Below are 17,641 nucleotides of genomic sequence, written 5' to 3'. Positions count from 1 at the left end.
TGTGTAAAAACCATGAACACAGCACAAATTCCGCATTAAATAGCTTTCTAATTGTTTTTGTAAATATTAACTTTGAAATTAGCTGCAGATGATAAGGGGGAATTCTCGGGAAAACTATCAAGGCAAACAACAAAATTAATGCACTTCTCTTTTACGATATTTGTTAACAGATAATAGACAATCTTAAGTTGCATTTCTCTTCCTTAGGAAATATAATAAATCAAATATGTATACCGATTGGCTGCGAAATTTGAGTTACCAGTAACATTAAATGCCCATAGAATACCTAATCAAAAATGCATTGCAAAAAACGTGAGCGTTCGACTAGACTCCAAATCGTTCAAGTGTTGTTTGACCATGACGCACTTAGTTGCCACGAGATACTTGCACTATACTTATCATATACACTACAGTTTGCTATAAAAGTGGCCGGACTGCGTCCGCAATGTCGCAGAAGCGAAAGCCCCGAGTTGTGGATAGGATCATGTCCGCGAAATCCACCCATAAAGTTCATCCAGCGCCAGTTTGGCTCACCACGGAATATGTGCAGGATAAGTTGCGCGCGTACTTCAAGGATAGCTCCCTGAAGCTGGAGAAGTTGCACACGAAGCCAGCCGTCGCCAATGGAGGAAACTACGGCAGCGTGATGACCCGCATCAATGTGGAATATACTAGCAAGGCATCGAAAGGAAAGCAGGACACCACATTTCTGGTGAAGACCACATTCGCTGAGCGGGATCCAGCCGGCGATGTGCTCATCCACTATGGAGTCTACACCCGTGAGATGGACATATACGAGCACATCCTTCCCCAACTGGCGGATATGGTGAGGAAGGAGCTCAGGGACCCCAGGAAGCTATTTGCGGCCACCATGAATGTGGACCGCGAGAGGGACTCGATTATCTTCGAGGACATGTCGCTGGATCAGTACAAGCTAGCCTGCCGCCGGAAAAAGCTGGACCTGGAGCACACCCACCTCGTACTGGAGAAACTGGCCCTCTTTCATGCAGCTTCATCGGTTCTCGCCGAGCGGCAGCCGGGAATCTTCGCCAAGAACTATGATCGTGGCTTTTTCAACAAACACACCCGGGCATACGGACCGATCATGACCAATCTTCTGGAGGCTCTGTCCCGCTCCCTTGCCTCGGACGAGCAGCTGGGCCCGCGGTACAAGGCCAAGATCGATAGGCTTGTGGAACGGTTGATGGACTATGGCGAAAGGGCGACGACAAATAATCCCGGCGACTTCTTGACACTAGCCCATGGAGATCTTTGGACAACCAACTTTATGTTCCAGTACGATGCAAACGATCATCCCACCAATGCAATTTTCATCGACTTTCAGTTCAGCGTTTGGAACTCGCCGGCCATCGATCTGCATTACTTCTTCTCCACCTCCTTACAGGATAATCTTCGCTTGCAACATCAAACAGAATTGGTTCAGTTTTATTACTATAGACTGGTGGAGGCCCTAAGTAAGTTGAAGTATGCTGGTCGGATACCCAGTTTGTTCGACTTCCAACTGCAGTTCCGCTCAAGAGGTTTCTATGGTGGGTACAGTTCATTAATTTTGATCAAAATAGTTCTGAAATATCACATTCTGTCATTCACAGCCATCTTTTGCTCACTCATTTTTGAGCCAGTCATGCAGTACGAGGGCAAGGAGGATGCTTCTATTGAGCAGGCTCTATCCAGCTCCGAAAGCGGAATGCGATTTAAGAACTCCGTTTATGAGCCGGAAAAAATAAAAAAGAAATTGAGTGTCACACTGCCGTTTCTGGATCAGTTTGGCTTGCTGGATGAGATGTGATGGCAATCTTGACAACATGTAAATAGTTAAAATAAACAAACGCCTAAGTTCTAGTACGTATTAGTCCAACTACGACGTTGCTTATACTTTCCTTGGAAAACACTTATCAACACTCTTAACTGCAGTTTATGCGGTGATTCGGCCATAACTGACCTTTTTATATGAAATGCAGTGTTCATGACTGATAATAACGCTTGGGTCTTTATTTCGACGAGATAGTGCTAAGCCTTTAATAAACAAAAGGTGCAGACAATAGTAAAACTCTCACGAGATAAAAATTACAGACCCTTGAATCGTGGTGAAATAGAAACAAGAAACGCAAACGATAAACACCGATGTTTCAGCAAATAAAATAACTTAAAATATGAATACAAAAATAAAATACACACCCTGTGCTGAGTACTTAGGCAGAAAGTCTTAGGAGCAAGATTGCGCCGCATTTATAACTCATACGCACCGTTGCCCTGCTTATCTGCTGCTTTTGAACGTCACACTTAGCATAGTTTTATGAAAGCAAACATTTACGGAAGATCCATTGTGTGTACTATGCTCTACAACCTTGTTGTTTACAATACCTCATACTTATTATTAAAGTTGGATATTTAATACAAATGAACTGCTGTTTCATTTTCAAAATGAAACCTGTATTTATGTTTATTTGAAATCAAATAGTGAATTATGGATTCCAATCAGTCAAGTGCATCTAGTAGACCGCTCCGATCGAAGCGTGGCAGCTCGCGTTTGAGATTGTCCTGCAATCTCTTATTGGTGTACAACAGCTTCCGGAAGTTGCGGCCTCGTTCGTCATCCTTCATCAAAGCATTAAAGTCGGCATCGGCGTTTTGGTCGTTGGTCAAAATGGCCTGGCATACCAGAGCGACTGTGACAGCTGCTCGACACAAAAAAGGTAATGGATAGTATCAATAATAATGTGTTCTTGGAACTGAACTCAGATGGGAACAGCTGCTCTTGACTCACCAAAGAACCTGCCCCTTTCGAGCTGCAGAACGAACTGCCTCAACGTGGGAATGTAGCCACCAAAGCTGAGATCCTTGAGCGCTTCCACGAGCACCGTGTGATAATACTGAAACAGGGCGTCCTGCTGCTCGTAACGAATGTCGGCCTGCACCGAGGTATTTAGGAAGTAGTGCAGATCCACCGCCGGCGAGGACCAGCTGCAGAACTGGAAGTCGATCAGGATCATGTCCAGGGGCTCCTTATTCTCCCCGTAGCGCAACATCACATTGTTCACCCAGTAGTCGCCGTGCACCAATGTGTTAAAATCCCCAGGTTGGGGATCGTATACTCTCGTGGAGTACTCCATCACTCGTTCCTGCAGCTTCTTCAATTTGACCGCATAGCGTTCACCCAATTCGGGGCAGTCCCTGGCAAAGTCCGCGGCCACGCCCACCGTATTCACAAAGAAGGGCGCAAAGGCCTGGGTGTGGCGATTGAAGATGCCGTGATCGAACTTGGTCAGCAATCCGGGCTGACGTTCGTTCAGTACAGCAGCGGCAGCATGCATCTTCGCCAGCTTCCGGAGTCCCAAGCGGGTGTGCTCCAGATCGAAACCGATCAGACGATCGGCCAGGACATGTTTCGTCACCGCAAGGTCCTCGAAGATGATGGCCTCATGCTCGTAGTCCACATGCAACGTCTTGGCGAATATCTTTTCCGGCTGGCGCGTCTTCTCGATGAGCGAACTCAACTGGGGCAGTATCTTCTCGTACATTCGCATTTCCGTGGTGCTGACCTGGTACTGCGAGAATATTCCAGCCGCATAGGCATCGTTCTCATAGGTGGTCTTCACAATATAGTATTCAGTCTCGGGGGTTTTAACGCCACTTTTCAAATACAAAATCCGCACGCGTGTCATCACACTGGCATAATTGTCACCCTTGGCAGTGGCTGGCTTAACCACCAAATCGGTGATCCTCAGTCCCGGATCGTTCTTCAGATCCCTGAGCAGGCGCTCCAAATAGGGTTCATCTAGCCACTCTGGCGCCGGATGAAATTCGGTAGCGCCTTCTTTGCCCTGCTCCACCATGATGATGTTCAACTTGTGATCTGGACCGCTTGGACCAGTCTGAGGCCCCATTTATAGGCAGCCGGAAGACGCAATCTCGCCGACAACAGATCCCACATTATGGTAGCCGTAAAGCAAGCCGGCTCAGACAATTACGTAGCTGCTATCCGTAGATTTCGGATTCGTGCACCAGAGATTCGCGAGTATCTAAAGCTGACTAGATAGGAGCAGAGCTCGGAGCGCGACACTTGACAGGGTGAGATAACACCCCCGCATCTCGGGAATCGGTGCACGCTTCTATATATATATGATGTAAGTGTGCCCGCCGTAATTCACGAATGTCGCTGACATGGCGTTTAAAAATCGCACTCGTTCCGACGTCAAACTAATCTGCTTCACAGCCCATAAATCCATCTGCCCATTTGCATAGTTGAGCCGCATAGTTGAGCACTTACAGACTTACAATGCTTTTCTTTTTATTTCCTGGTTGTACATTTTGTACGTATATGTGTAGTGACCAGTCGGAATCTTTGAATTTCACAAGGATTTTCACATCAGAATAGCCCAGAAGGAAAATGGTAAACAAGTTTTCAAGTGCCAAGATAATCGGTGGACGAGATAAGATTTACCCTGCATACTTTCAGGTGTGGCCGATAGCAATCTTAAATATACATTTATACATATATAAATGTAACTACTTAACTACTAATATTCTGTTTATTTTAATCTGTTTGGGTATTTATTATCCGTTTATTTTGAAGAGGAGCTCTGAATGTAGTAATGCCTACTTTTGGGCGAAGACCTTTTTTTATATTCCTGAATGTTTTCTGTAACATACCCCACAACTTAAAATTAATAAATAAAATATTTTTCTTGGTTTTTTACTAAAAATAGCTCGGACCCAGTTATGAGTACAAGTGTTAATCTTATCCCAGAGAAAAATAGATTATACGCCATGTTGGCCAATTTATGTTCAAATCGAAAATGTCACAACTGTATCGCAATAGTCCCTCGGCCATTAGAAAGTCAAAAGACAAAAAGACAAAATTGTAATTTAAAATGAGAATGTTTGTTATAATTAAACCCTATATACATAAAACGTGGAAGCCCTATAAAACATATGGTTATAACCTCTCAACAGGTCTGATTAACCTCCAGCAGTCCCTTTCTATCGAAGAAGGGAACCAGGGAGTGTAAATTTTGTTGAACTGTAGGGTTGTTATATAATCGGTTCTTAAACCGAGTGCCACGCTCATCATCGTTCATCAAGGCATTGAAACAGGCATCCGTGGGATCCTGGCTGATCATAACTGGCTGCACCACTACCGTAGAATGCATAGCTGTGAAGAATATATAGTTTTTGAAAAGCAACTAAAGCTTGTGATTATATGTACCACTTACCAAAGAATCTCTTTTGCTCCACCTCCAACTTAAATTGATGCAAGCTGGGAATCTGATTTTGACGGTAGTTGAGCTTTCGTAACGTCTCTGTGAATATCTTGTGGTAGAACTGGAACAGCCCATTCTGCTGATCTCTACGGAGTGGCTCCTTCAGCGAAGTGTTGAACAGGTGATGGAGATCGATGCAGGGGGAGCCCCAGAAGGAGTACTGGAAGTCAATGAGCAGCACATCGACTGGTCGTCCCGTACTGGGATCGTACTTGAACATCACATTGTTGGTCCACACATCGCCATGGGCCAGGACATTCACTTGACCTGGCGTGGGTGCAAAGCACTCCCTGCCGATGTCCATGTAGTGCGGGGCCAAGGCAAACAGCTTCTCTCCGTAGTGGGCCAGCGTGGGCACCTTGCTCATCCAGCGGGCGGCGGCCAGAAGACCACCCACAAAGTAGCCACTATAGGCGTTTGTATAGCGATTAAAGAAGCCACGATCGTAGCTCTCGAGACACCCATTTTGCCTCTCGTTTAACGCCGCAGTGGCGGCATGGAATTTAGCCAACTTCCGGAGGATGAGGTGGGTGTGCTCCTCGTTGAGGCGACGCACTCGATCGGCCATTACATAACCCGCCACGGAAAGATCTTCAAAGATAATAGCCATACGCTCGCGATCCACGTAGATGGCGGTGGGGAATATCCTCTCAGTATCTCCGATTTCATTAAGCAGCTCCCTACATTTGGGCAGCACATCCTGGTAGATGGTCATCTCTCGGTTGTATATGTCATACGGAGCCATCAGCTCCTGGGTCAACGCGTCATCATCGATTTCCGTCTTCACAATCAGGTTCTGCATATTTTTCTCCTGGTTGGCCAGTGTGAATTCCACTCGAGCGCGGGTCAGAACCCCGCCGTAGTTTTCACCAGGTCCCAGGGCGGGATTAATCTGCAGCTGCGTTATGGTTAGTCCTTCATCCTTGTAGTGGGAGCGAAGTGCATCCTCGATGTAGTCGTGGGTCAGCCACTCGGGTGCCGCTGCCATCCTGTTAAGTTGCTTCTATTTCTCTGACTGAGCCGTGATGACCGACTGCTTTTATACTCGTACTACCCCCAAATGACGCACACTTGTCACAGCGCACTTAGCTTCGCCTTGTATGTGATCTTGTGCTGCACTTGGAGAAATACCTCTGTCTTAAGCGAAACACTTCAATAAACTTGAAATAATAAACATGTCCTTAGCACTCATACTCTTGAATGTGTCTTTTAGATGTCAACACTTACCACTTACTTTGGTTAATGTAAGAGTGTTCCATTTTTCCTTTTTGGCTCTGTGCAGCTATCTGAGTTTTTTCAAATCCCATTTCTTCTGACTTTGGTTGAAGCTCTGGGCTTTTATGGGTAAACAAGCCTGGGATGTTTGGCCTGGGATTACCTCCATGTGGCAACAGGTCTCAAATATGTGTATCGTGTGCCAAGAATCGTGCGATTGCTGAACTGCGCCTGGAGCAGATATAGTATCTTTGGATTTATATGCGGGGCACAGACGCCCACCGTTCGCATCATTAAGATACTCGAAATCCCAGGAAAGTTCCCACTTCGCCTGGGTCTGGCGGAATAGAAATTGTAAGACTAGGGCTCATCTTTTTATTCCGTTTCAATTTTTGTGCTGGACTTATCACGGGCAGACCCATTCATCACCATAATTTAGCAATCGACTGCATTCATTGACTTATGTAAGGCGTTTTTAAAGGGGCAATTTCCACACTTTCTACTTGAGATGATTTTTTATCGCAGAGCTTACGACTTACATTGTGGATTCAACTACTAAGACATACCTTTATGTTTGCCTAGACTCCCTTAGTAACTGTTTTAATATCTATACGGACGTATAAGTCAAATTGCAACATTTGTGAGGAATATTTTAGTACAAGTCTGATAACTCTAAGCAAGTGATACAATTTAAAAAAGCATGGCCTAACATAAATATTAAAACATTGGTAAATTCATGTTTAAGCTCTGATGCATTAAAACTAGTACTCACTTAATTTTTTAGGGAAGCTATAAACCATTGAGAAATATTTTAGAAACTCATTTTTATGTACCTAGACAAAGTAAACGTAGTTTATCAGTGTAGGCCAACAAAGTTTACCAAGCCAAATTAAGATAATCAGACTGAATAAAAATGTTATTAAGTTAGTTGTGGGAAATGCATATACATCCACCATTTTATTTTCAATACGAAATTAAATAAAGGTAACTAAAAACAAAGAATTATAGGATAACAATAATGATTCGATATCGTGTAGTATAGTATAGTATTGGGTGGTATAGATATAGCATTTAAACAGAAAGTAAATCAGAGCGCTTGGTAACCTCAGCTCTGAGTCTAATGAACTCTTCAAAAAGATTATGAGTAAAGTCTATCATTTTGTAAAAAGTACCTTTTTGCGTATTTCAGCCAGTTTTTGACGTTCGCATTTACACGAATCACTCGCTTTTGGAATGATATGGCTGGGAATCGTTTAGCATTTGCGAGTTACTTTAATTACTAAAATGCACACATGAGTACTGCTGCAGCCCTAAACCGACAGCAGGTGCTATAAAGATTAACTGGCTTGCCTTTGGCAAACCTAAACAATTCACAATTAGGCGGTAGCCATGGCGCGAGAGGTGAATCTGGGTATTTAGATTGCCGACTGGAGGCAATAAAAAGTGTAATCTGTACGCCCGTTGAGTGCCCACGTTCACAGCTAAAAAATCTGTGATTTTATGGTTATATTAATCACAGTTGTGACGGAGGGCCCTCGGATATATACGGGTTCATATCTAGGAGCTGTGGGAACAGTTGACAGCGTCTAAATTTTCGCCATAAAAGCGGCGGTTCTGCGAGTTTTAGGCACAATCTCATTCACAAGTCGTACAGTAAAAGATCACTTTCAATATGTCGGTTTCGGATCTGATTGGTGCCCTTGATGCCATTCCCAAGCTCATCGCTTCCGAGTCTCCTGTTCCTGAACAAAGTTCGGTTTTCCTGGATGCTCCTGAATGGTTGACAGGGAGCTATTTGCAGGATGCCCTGCGCAAGTACTACAAGGATCAATGCATCAGGATCAATTGGGTCCAGATGAAGCCTGCCTTGGGCAAGGGTGAAAACTACGGTGGAGTCCTCACCCGTGTGAAGGCTCAGTTCACTCGGAGCGATGGTAGCTCCCAACTGGGTCACTACATTGTGAAGTCCACCTTTGAAGGGAATGAGTTTGCCCAGAACGCCATGAAGCCGTACGACATCTTCAATCGAGAGATGGTTATCTACGAGCAGGTTTTGCCCAAGCAGAAGGCTCTCCTCCGGGAGATCGGCGATGCGGAGCAGATCTTTGCGGAAACCATGGCGGTGGATATAGATAACTCGGCGCTGATTTTTGAGGATCTGAATGCCCGTGGCTTTGTAATGCCGGATCGCTTGGTCGGATTGGACCAAAAGCTAGCACGTATTGTGCTCCGTAAGCTGGCCAAGATGCATGCCACTTCGGCGGTGCTGAACGAACGCGAGAATCACATCCTGGAGAGCTACGATCGCGGGTTCTTTAATCGGCACACCGATAACTACGAACCGGCATTTGTTGGCATGTTCCAGGCGGCCACTCGCCGTGTGGCTCAGTGGCCAGGATACGAGAAGTACGCGGAGAAGATGGAGGCACTGGTGCCCATCTACATGGAACTGGGCAAACAAATCTTCGACATTAGTCCCGGACACATCAATGTCCTGGCCCACGGAGATCTTTGGACCAATAATGTGCTGGTTAAGTATGACAATCAGACCGGAGAGCCAATTGACGTGGTTATCATTGATTTTCAATACACGGCCTGGGGATCGCCGGCCATTGATCTGTTCTACTTCTTGAACACCTCGCTGGAGTTCGATCTTCACCAGAACCACCAGGAGCAGCTGATTGCTTACTATTTCCGCTATTTCGCGGATACATTGAAAAAACTGCAGTACCAATCTAAAATTCCCAGCTTGCATCAGTTCCACCAGCAATTGCAGCAGAAGAAATTCTACGGTGAGTTAAGATGAAACCATTTATAACCTACGGATGCTAACTGGCGCATTCCTCTCCTGATTTCCAGCTGCCCACACATCCATTTCCGTATTTCCGATTCAGCGAAACGTGGAGACCGCTGATGCCGACTTTAATGCCCTAATGGAGACCAACCAGCGGGCCATGAATTTCAAGGATGCCTGCTGCAGGAACCCAATCGCCCAGAAAGTCTTGCGGGAACTGTTGCCCGGTTTCGAGGCAGAGGGTCTGCTTGATATCGATCAGTGACCTTTTACCTGTGCTATGTAGTATTAACTAGCAAAATATGCGAAGGACTTAGCAATAGAATAGAAATAAGATATTATAGTCACAATTATAAAGTACATTCTATTTACCACTTATAATAAAAAACCGTATATCAATATCGAGGCTTTTGTTTACCTTACGTCACTTCGTTGGATGGGACATTCTGAACGCGATCTAATCAGCAAAAACTATTATAATCAAAAAGAATCATTAAGTGTACGTATTACACAACTTTGATTTGGTATCATTTTATGTTTTAACTAAGTACTTAGTGAGATGAAGAAGCGAAGTAAAGATCTCCAAAGGTGCAATTGCTTATAAAAGATTACTAATGATAACTTTTTATATTTATTCGTTGACGCTAGATCAGCCCCACCTTATAAGTTCCGCTTGAATATTGAAGAGTGGGTGGTGGTGTATACGTAAAGCTTGACCAAAGCCTTTAGAAAGCTCAAGCATTTTGCTTTAAATAAGGCACGTCGGTGATCGGGTTTGCCATAATAAACTACAACGCCAGTCAGAACAGTCGTAGTGCAATTAGCTAGTGGATTGTGCAACAGCAAGCAAAATGACCGACAAGTTAGATGCGGAACAATTCAACGACGACGAACTGGAGGCACCGGCTTGGCTGAATCCTCTATTTATAGAGAATATTCTGAGCGCGTACGAAGATGCCCCGGAACTGAAAGTGGTCGATCTAAAAATCACACCCGCGAGTTTCCAGGGCGATCACTATGCCAGCGTTATGTTCCGTACAACTGCGGAGTGTACCACCTCGAAGGGCAAGTTCAGTCGGCCACTGATCATCAAGACGATGCCCGAGCAGGAAGGACACAAGAAGGACATGCTCAGCGAGTCGCATCTGTTCGAAACCGAGATCGGGATGTACTGCCAGGTTCTCCCGGAATTTGAGAGGATTCTGCGGCAAGCAGGGGATAATACCAAACTATTTGTGCCCTGCATTTACCACAGCCTGGAGCCGCGTAAGGTGATGATATTTGAGGATCTGGTGCCGCAGGGGTACTATGTCATTCGAGACCGTCCAGTTGCTCAGGAGGAGCTCAAAACAGCCTTCTCCAAACTGGCCAAATGGCATGCAGTGAGCATGAAATTCATAAAGGAGGTGAGATTAACTCAATGAATCATTAGAGTTTCATATTTCTAACAAGTTTTTTACCCACCAGCAACCTGAGTTTCTGAAGCAGTTTAAATATGGCCTATTCGACCTGCCCACTATACATAATGACCCTTTTATAACGACTGGCATGCAGAGTTTCATTGATATGCTGGATAGATTGCCAGAGCTAAGAAGGTATAAGCCTCATTTCGAACAGATAAAAGATAAATACCTACAACGACTGCAAGCTGAGATGCAGGAATACCATGAAAACCGGCAGAGCGATGCCTTCTATGTCCTGTGCCATGGCGACTTCCATCTTCGCAATATGATGTTCAAGAACAATAAGGAGACGGGAGCCCACGAGGATACCATGCTGGTGGATTTCCAGATTAGCAACCTCACTTCCATCACAATTGACTTAACATATTCCATCTATATGCTGATGGAGCCGGAACAACGCAGGGAAATGGGAAGGGACTTGATTAATTACTATTATACAGAATTGGTAGCTACACTCAGGAAAATTGGATACAAAGGTGAAATGCCAACCCAAGCGAAACTCTGGGAGCAGATGCATCGGAACAAGTATTATGGTAAGTTAGGCACTCATCTGAAAACGAATTGTGAAAAATTAAACAATTAAGTAATGTGCTCCCTAATTTACTTTTAGATTTTTTTTTGTTGAGCACTTTTTTGCCCTTGATTTTGGCCATCAAATCGAATAGTTTCAAAATGAAAGACCTCATCCAGGATCAGGAAACCCGTCAAAAAACGTACTTTTTGGATACATACATAAAAGATGTTTCCAAACTATTGCCCAAATTTGAGCAACTGGGCTACTTTAAAGGTCTATAGTTATGATTTATTTTTATAAATGTGTTTCTCTTGTTTTGTTTATACCGCCTACACCCATTTTGTTATTGTTTTATACATATTTATGTATTCAAGTCTCTTAAGTTTAAATATATAAATACCTAAAAAAGGTAAATTTTGTTAAAATATTACTGGAACAGGAAACGGAAATGTTTTTCCCAGCAAGGACACGATAACATTGGTTATTGTTTGACCCCCCAAGTTGAATGCCTAAAAACTGTTGTGTGAAGTTTAATAGAAGACATGATAAGATTAAGCAGTTTGATGAACAATTGAAATTGTGAAACTATACCTTAATAATGATTTCTATAACCACTTCAAAAGCTCAAAAAAAAGCTCCTCAGGTTTTATTTAAGATGGTCGTCGTTTGACTGACTTATTTTACTGATAGTTTGTAGAGCTCACGGAACGGTTGTACCCCTGATCTAACAAAACCTGAAGAATTTCCGAAATGGAAAGCAAAAATATAGAATTTAATGAAGACGAACTTCAGGCGCCAGCTTGGCTAAATGCTCAGTTTATCGGTGGAATTCTGAGCGAGTATGAGCAACTCCCGGATCTTAAAGTAACCGATCTGCAGGTTTCACCTGCAACTGCCCAGGGAGATCACTATGCCAGCATTATGTTCCGCACCAAAGTGGAGTACACAACTCCGAAGGGAAAGTTCTCCAAGCCGCTGATCATCAAAACGATGCCGGAGCAGGAAGGACATAAAAAGGACATGCTGGCCGAATCGCATTTATTCGCAACGGAAATCGGAATGTACTGCCATGCTCTTCCAGAATTCGAAAGGATTCTCCGAGAAGCAGGGGATAATACCAAACTGTACGTGCCCTGTATTTATCACAGTCTGATGCCGCGGCAAGTGATGGTATTCGAGGATCTGGTTGCACAAGGATACACCGTCATCCGCGATAGTCCTCCCTCACTGGGGGATCTGAAATTGGCCTTCGACAAGCTGGCCAAGTGGCATGCGGTCAGCATGAAAGTCATCAATGAGGTAAGTTTCATTGGTTGTGTGACAAATATCCTTTTAACAACTTATTTGCCATCAGCAACCAACTTTCCTAAAGGAATTCCAGTATGGCCTGTTCGAAATGCCCACTATTGATACTGATCCTTTTGTAACAACTGGCATGGCAAGCTTTATTAAAATGCTGGACCAAACTCCGGAGCTAAGGAAGTATAAGCCTCACTTCGAAAAAATTAAAGACAATTACCTTCAACGCCTGAAGGTTGAGATGCATGAATATCACAAGTATCGGCGGAACGATCGCTACTACGTCCTGTGTCACGGTGACTTCCATCTTCGGAATATGATGTTTAGGAGTTGGGAGCCTTCGATGACGTGATGCTGGTGGACTTCCAGTTCAGCAATCTGTGTCCCATTACAGTGGACTTGACCTACTCCATCTATATGCTGATGGAGCCGGAACAGCGCTGGGAAATGGGAAAGGACCTGATCAATGGATATTTCTCGGTTTTGGTCGCCACCCTCAGGAAAATTGGATACAAGGGTAATATGCCTACCCAAAGTGAATTGTGGGTGCAAATACAGAATAACAAGTATTTTGGTAAGAGAGTCAGTCAAGTGAGAAAAGAAAAATTTAGCAGTAACACCATATTCTAATACATTTCAGATTTCTTTTTGATAAGCACCCTTCTTCCTCTGATGGTGGGCGTAAAATCAAACGATTTAAAAATGCATGAAGGTATCCAAGACCCTGAGGCCCGACAGAAGTCCTACTTCCTAGACACCTATGTTAAAGATGTATCTAAGCTTTTGCCGAAATTCGAACAATTAGGATACTTTAATAATCTATGATTAAATCCCCTAATCTAAGCTTTGCGTCTGATTTATGTAATAGTAGTACCATGTAATAATCAGCACTTCAGATTAAAATGTAAAATGCATACGAGTAAAGAGTAACACTATCGTTGCTTAACTAAGAATTGATTCTGATGTTTGCACAAAACTCATCACTATCAGTTATTATATTTTTTAGTACTAATTGTAAAATGTTCTTAAGTGGCAATTCAAGGTAAGTATTTTGCCACTACTTACACAATTTTGGTATAAATAATAACTTTTTTTTTACATTCATGTGCAAGCACCTATTGTTTGTGTAAAACGGCTTAAAATAAATTATTGTCATTCATTATACCCGTTACTCGACTATAGCATTATATAGCATATTTATTTATTTCCAGAAAATGTTGGAATTTCACGTTTGCACTTACACTAGCTGATAAATGGGTATCTGATAGTCGGGAAACTCGACTATAGCATTCTATCTTGTTTTATTTCTCAAATTAATTTTGCTTCACATCATGACTTGGCGTTATTATGCATAGGTTTCGTTAGAAGCTTTCTAACTTGTTAAGCTTCAGATATTTCAAAGAAACGACTGTCATGATTACGCAGATAGCTTTCGTATATTAACTTGGCTCTTGTAACAAAAATATACTTGTTCCGCACAAAGCCAAAAAAGCTTTGACAATTTGTTATCTTTAATGAGAATGGAATGAAATGAGCGGCCCCAATAACACTCCCCAAAACTCAAACGATCCGCAGTCAGTATAGTAAAAGCTTGCAAAGTGGCTGGAGGTATGACGGAAAACGTAGATTCGACGCAATATAATGCGGATGAGCTGGATCCACCTGCTTGGCTAAATGCGGAGTTTATCGAAGGCGCTCTAAGAGCACACGAAAAGGATCCAGAATTGCATGTAACCGATCTGAAAATAAGTCCAGCGACTTTCCAGGGAGACCATTATGCCAGCATCATGTTCCGTGCTGTTTCCCAGTACTCCACCGTCAAGGGGAATTTCAGCAAGTCACTGATTGTCAAAACAATGCCGGAGCAGGAAGGTCACAAAAAGGATATGCTCTCACAGTCGCCCATCTTCAAAACGGAGATCCTGATGTACAGCAAAGCACTACCGGAGTTCGAGAGAATTCTCCGGGAGGCAGGCGATACGACCAAGCTCCATGCACCCTGCATATATCACAGCATGGAACCTCGGCAGGTGATGATATTCGAGGATCTGGTGCCACAGGGCTACTCTGTCATCCGAGATCGCCTTGCCACCAAAGAGGAACTGAAGAAAGCCTACTTCAAGTTGGCAAAGTGGCATGCGGCCAGCATGAAGGTTTTAAATGAGGTAGCTATTCATTCATCCACTAACTAAACACCAACTAAGTGAGCTGTTATCACTTCCAGCAACCTGACTTTCTTAAGGAACTAAAGCATGGTATGTGGGGCATGACCACCTTTTTGAACGATCCCATTGTGACCACTGGAATTCCCTGCTTCTTAAAAATGTTGGACAAGGTTCCGGAACTCACAAAGTATAAGCCGTATTTCGAAAAAATAAGGAATAACTACATGCAGCAGATGAGCAAAGTTATGGAAGAATACCGCACTGATCCCAAGCCCAATAGATACTACGTGCTGTGCCACGGGGATTTTCATGCTCGCAACATGATGTTTAAAAATAACCAGGAAACAGGTGATTTCGAGGACGTAATGCTGGTGGATTTCCAGATCAGTAATACTTGCCCCATTACCATTGACCTAATTTACTCCATCTTCATGCTAATGGATTCGGAGGAGCGTTGGGATCTCGGAAAGGAATATATCAATTATTATTTCTCTGTTCTTTCGGAGACTTTGAGAAAAATAGGTTTCAAGGGTGAAATGCCCACTCAGACGGGAATCTGGGAGCATATCCATAGCCATAAGGATTACGGTAGGGGACTAAAATATTACAACTTTGGTAAACCTGTTAAGCTTATTCTTTGGTACTTTGTCTAGAGTTCTTCATGATGACCAGCATGCTGCCCATGATGGCAGCAATGAAAACGAATGCTTTCAAAATGATAGATGTATTGACGGATCCGGAAACAAAGCAAAAGACTTACTTTCAGGATGAATACCTTACGGATGTGAAGAAGCTGTTGCCTAAATTCGAAGAACTGGGATATTTCGAAAATCTTTAACCCGATTGTTTACAAATTAAACAAAAACCCTTCTGAACGTTGTTATAATCAAGTGATGCTCGCACCTAATAAAAAAACACGCATTATTATCAGACAGCCATTGAAACTTTTCATTTAAGTTTAAAGTTTCTTGCATATATAGTTGTACCTTTAGCACATATGACAGTCATGCTTATTGAGCAACAATCATTGTTCTGGGTGTGTTACTTGAATATTCACGATAAGCAATTGAATACCAGGAGTTGTCTAAGAATTATCGTACCTGTTGCTTGTTGAAAGAAGCGTTGCCGGATACACTTAAAATAAAAGACTTATTTGTGGACCCGGAAAGAAAAGAAAGACTCACTTTCTGTCAAGATGGCGTTGCCGAATATTACAAATATTTTTAATTGGGATGCTATAAAATAACCATAAACCAGAATAGTTATCTGATTGACTTGCCAGTTACTAGTGATCAAGAAGTATTTATCCTGTAAAACATCTCCAAATGCCCAATGATAAGATATTCGGCGAGTCGTATCTCACACAAAATCAAAAAGTTTCGTTTAAAAAGCTTCAAACCGCTATGGAAAGCTCATTTAGACAACCTTTATAATGACTGCCCACCTACTTGATTTCATCATAACCGGATCGCAAGTATTCCGAGTAGTTCTTGATTCCAAGATCCCGAACTTAGAATGCCTGATAACGCAGATACAGAGCAATTCAATGCCGATGAGCTGGAGGCTCCTGCATGGCTAAATGCCCAGTTTATTGCTGACGTTCTGAGGACCTACGAGAAGTCTCCGGAACTGAAGGTAACCGATCTTAAATTCACGCCCGCGAGTGCCCAGGGAGATCACTATGCAAGCGTTATGTTCCGTACTACTGCTGAGTATACGACTTCGAAGGGAAAGTTCTGCAAGCCACTCATTATTAAGACGATGCCGGAGCAGGAAGGACACAAGAAGGATATGCTCAGCGACACCCATTTATTCTCCACCGAGATTAGAGCCTACACCACAGCTCTGCCCGAGTTTGAGAGAATTCTTCGGGAGGCAGGTGACGATACAAAGCTTTTTGTGCCCTGCATCTACCACAGTCTGGAGCCGCGCCAGGTGATGATATTCGAGGATCTGGTGCCGCAGGGATACACCGTCATCCGAAATCGTCCAACTACGCAGAGGGAATTAGAAAAAGTGTTTTCCAAACTGGCCAAGTGGCACGCTGTTAGCATGAAAGTCTTGAATGAGCAACCGGATCTCTTGAAAGACTTCAAATATGGCCTGATGGATATGCCAACTATTATGTCGGATCCAATGGTCACTAGTGGAATGGAAAACTTTTTGAAAATGATGGACCAAATACCTGAATTTACAAAGTACAAGCCATACTTTGAGAAAATAAAAGGGGACTACATACAGCGCATGGGCGATGTGTTGCAGGAGTATCGGAAGAACTTTCAATCCGATGGATACTACGTAATGTGTCACGGCGATTTCCATCTGCGGAATATGATGTTCAAGGATGATGAGGAGGTCATGTTCATTGATTTCCAAATCTGCAACCTGTGTCCCATTACAGTAGATTTATGCTATTCGGTGTACATGCTCATGGAGCCGGAGCAGCGTTGCGATCTCGGAAAGGATCTCATTAACTATTATTTCACGGTTCTGGAGGACACGTTAAAAAAAGTGGGCTACAAGGGCGAGATGCCTACCAATGATGGTCTCTGGAAGCAAATTCACCGACACAAGTTTTATGGTAAGGTATTTTAATTATCAGCTATATTCAATAAGTAGAACCATTTTGATACTTTTACAGACTTTTTCCTTCTAACCACTTTTCTGCCAATGACGCTGGCCGTTAAAGCGAATGCGTTTAAGATACACGAACTAATTCAAGATCCAGAAATCAGACAAAAATGCTACCTCTTCGACCCCTATGTTCAAGATGTCAAAAAGCTTTTGCCCAAATACGAAGAAATTGGATATTTTAAGGGCCTTTGAATTTTCAAATCTATCAGTTGACAATTTCTATACAAAGTATGGCTAATTGGTCCACTGTTTTCCAAGTTCAGTTATCGCTA

The 17,641-nt window shown here is 43.2% G+C and overlaps 8 protein-coding genes across 8 annotated transcripts; 6 read left to right on the top strand and 2 right to left on the bottom strand.

The window, feature by feature from the left end:
* Window positions 1-456: 456 nt before the first annotated feature.
* LOC6554985 lies at window positions 457-1,882 on the top strand. The gene is made up of 2 exons (XM_001981792.3): window positions 457-1,550; window positions 1,614-1,882. The coding sequence occupies exons 1-2, from the start codon at window positions 485-487 to the stop codon at window positions 1,808-1,810; spliced, it is 1,263 nt and encodes a 420-aa protein (XP_001981828.2). The 5' UTR covers window positions 457-484; the 3' UTR covers window positions 1,811-1,882.
* A 529-nt stretch (window positions 1,883-2,411) lies between these two features.
* On the bottom strand, window positions 2,412-3,884 carry LOC6554984. The gene is made up of 2 exons (XM_001981791.3): window positions 2,789-3,884; window positions 2,412-2,699 (listed from the first exon to the last, which is right to left on the bottom strand). The coding sequence occupies exons 1-2, from the start codon at window positions 3,855-3,857 to the stop codon at window positions 2,500-2,502; spliced, it is 1,269 nt and encodes a 422-aa protein (XP_001981827.3). The 5' UTR covers window positions 3,858-3,884; the 3' UTR covers window positions 2,412-2,499.
* A 999-nt stretch (window positions 3,885-4,883) lies between these two features.
* On the bottom strand, window positions 4,884-6,311 carry LOC6554983. The gene is made up of 2 exons (XM_001981790.3): window positions 5,238-6,311; window positions 4,884-5,176 (listed from the first exon to the last, which is right to left on the bottom strand). The coding sequence occupies exons 1-2, from the start codon at window positions 6,271-6,273 to the stop codon at window positions 4,971-4,973; spliced, it is 1,242 nt and encodes a 413-aa protein (XP_001981826.1). The 5' UTR covers window positions 6,274-6,311; the 3' UTR covers window positions 4,884-4,970.
* A 1,775-nt stretch (window positions 6,312-8,086) lies between these two features.
* On the top strand, window positions 8,087-9,697 carry LOC6554982. The gene is made up of 2 exons (XM_001981789.3): window positions 8,087-9,292; window positions 9,360-9,697. The coding sequence occupies exons 1-2, from the start codon at window positions 8,173-8,175 to the stop codon at window positions 9,557-9,559; spliced, it is 1,320 nt and encodes a 439-aa protein (XP_001981825.1). The 5' UTR covers window positions 8,087-8,172; the 3' UTR covers window positions 9,560-9,697.
* Window positions 9,698-10,070: 373 nt separating this feature from the next.
* Window positions 10,071-11,598, top strand: LOC6554981. Its single transcript, XM_001981788.3, has 3 exons — window positions 10,071-10,700; window positions 10,762-11,290; window positions 11,368-11,598. Exons 1-3 carry the CDS (start codon window positions 10,146-10,148, stop codon window positions 11,550-11,552), a joined length of 1,269 nt encoding a protein of 422 aa, XP_001981824.1. The 5' UTR covers window positions 10,071-10,145; the 3' UTR covers window positions 11,553-11,598.
* Window positions 11,599-11,949: 351 nt separating this feature from the next.
* Window positions 11,950-13,606, top strand: LOC26526627. The gene is given in 4 exon segments (XM_015153911.2): window positions 11,950-12,570; window positions 12,626-12,893; window positions 12,896-13,144; window positions 13,211-13,606. Coding segments are annotated over 4 exon segments (1,251 nt in total). The 5' UTR covers window positions 11,950-12,021; the 3' UTR covers window positions 13,396-13,606.
* Window positions 13,607-14,122: 516 nt separating this feature from the next.
* LOC6554980 lies at window positions 14,123-15,670 on the top strand. Its single transcript, XM_001981787.3, has 3 exons — window positions 14,123-14,735; window positions 14,795-15,323; window positions 15,389-15,670. Exons 1-3 carry the CDS (start codon window positions 14,181-14,183, stop codon window positions 15,571-15,573), a joined length of 1,269 nt encoding a protein of 422 aa, XP_001981823.2. The 5' UTR covers window positions 14,123-14,180; the 3' UTR covers window positions 15,574-15,670.
* Window positions 15,671-16,196: 526 nt separating this feature from the next.
* Window positions 16,197-17,610, top strand: LOC6554997. Its single transcript, XM_001981786.3, has 2 exons — window positions 16,197-17,316; window positions 17,377-17,610. The coding sequence occupies exons 1-2, from the start codon at window positions 16,251-16,253 to the stop codon at window positions 17,559-17,561; spliced, it is 1,251 nt and encodes a 416-aa protein (XP_001981822.1). The 5' UTR covers window positions 16,197-16,250; the 3' UTR covers window positions 17,562-17,610.
* The last annotated feature ends 31 nt before the right edge of the window (window positions 17,611-17,641 follow it).

The sequence above is a fragment of the Drosophila erecta genome, unplaced genomic scaffold (assembly GCF_003286155.1).
Source record: "Drosophila erecta strain 14021-0224.00,06,07 unplaced genomic scaffold, DereRS2 tig00000000-arrow-pilon, whole genome shotgun sequence".
Lineage (NCBI taxonomy): Eukaryota > Metazoa > Arthropoda > Insecta > Diptera > Drosophilidae > Drosophila > Drosophila erecta.
The sequence above is the reverse complement of the archived record's forward strand: the minus strand, read 5'-3'. Positions and strand labels throughout refer to the sequence as shown.

What these genes read in the sequence shown, in the direction of transcription:
- LOC6554983 (XM_001981790.3), bottom strand. Translation starts at nt 6,273, where the DNA reads ATGGCAGCGGCACCCGAGTGGCTGACCCACGACTACATCGAGGATGCA. An exon ending in GGAGCAAAAGAGATTCTTTG is followed by an intron (nt 5,177 to 5,237) that starts GTAAGTGGTACA and finishes TATTCTTCACAG; the next exon opens with CTATGCATTCTACGGTAGTG.
- LOC6554985 (XM_001981792.3), top strand. Translation starts at nt 485, where the DNA reads ATGTCCGCGAAATCCACCCATAAAGTTCATCCAGCGCCAGTTTGGCTC. An exon ending in CCGCTCAAGAGGTTTCTATG is followed by an intron (nt 1,551 to 1,613) that starts GTGGGTACAGTT and finishes TGTCATTCACAG; the next exon opens with CCATCTTTTGCTCACTCATT.
- LOC6554997 (XM_001981786.3), top strand. Translation starts at nt 16,251, where the DNA reads ATGCCTGATAACGCAGATACAGAGCAATTCAATGCCGATGAGCTGGAG. An exon ending in TCACCGACACAAGTTTTATG is followed by an intron (nt 17,317 to 17,376) that starts GTAAGGTATTTT and finishes ATACTTTTACAG; the next exon opens with ACTTTTTCCTTCTAACCACT.
- LOC6554981 (XM_001981788.3), top strand. Translation starts at nt 10,146, where the DNA reads ATGACCGACAAGTTAGATGCGGAACAATTCAACGACGACGAACTGGAG. An exon ending in GCATGAAATTCATAAAGGAG is followed by an intron (nt 10,701 to 10,761) that starts GTGAGATTAACT and finishes TTTACCCACCAG; the next exon opens with CAACCTGAGTTTCTGAAGCA. An exon ending in GCATCGGAACAAGTATTATG is followed by an intron (nt 11,291 to 11,367) that starts GTAAGTTAGGCA and finishes ATTTACTTTTAG; the next exon opens with ATTTTTTTTTGTTGAGCACT.
- LOC6554982 (XM_001981789.3), top strand. Translation starts at nt 8,173, where the DNA reads ATGTCGGTTTCGGATCTGATTGGTGCCCTTGATGCCATTCCCAAGCTC. An exon ending in GCAGCAGAAGAAATTCTACG is followed by an intron (nt 9,293 to 9,359) that starts GTGAGTTAAGAT and finishes CCTGATTTCCAG; the next exon opens with CTGCCCACACATCCATTTCC.
- LOC6554980 (XM_001981787.3), top strand. Translation starts at nt 14,181, where the DNA reads ATGACGGAAAACGTAGATTCGACGCAATATAATGCGGATGAGCTGGAT. An exon ending in GCATGAAGGTTTTAAATGAG is followed by an intron (nt 14,736 to 14,794) that starts GTAGCTATTCAT and finishes TATCACTTCCAG; the next exon opens with CAACCTGACTTTCTTAAGGA. An exon ending in CCATAGCCATAAGGATTACG is followed by an intron (nt 15,324 to 15,388) that starts GTAGGGGACTAA and finishes TACTTTGTCTAG; the next exon opens with AGTTCTTCATGATGACCAGC.
- LOC6554984 (XM_001981791.3), bottom strand. Translation starts at nt 3,857, where the DNA reads ATGGTGGAGCAGGGCAAAGAAGGCGCTACCGAATTTCATCCGGCGCCA. An exon ending in CGAAAGGGGCAGGTTCTTTG is followed by an intron (nt 2,700 to 2,788) that starts GTGAGTCAAGAG and finishes TGTGTCGAGCAG; the next exon opens with CTGTCACAGTCGCTCTGGTA.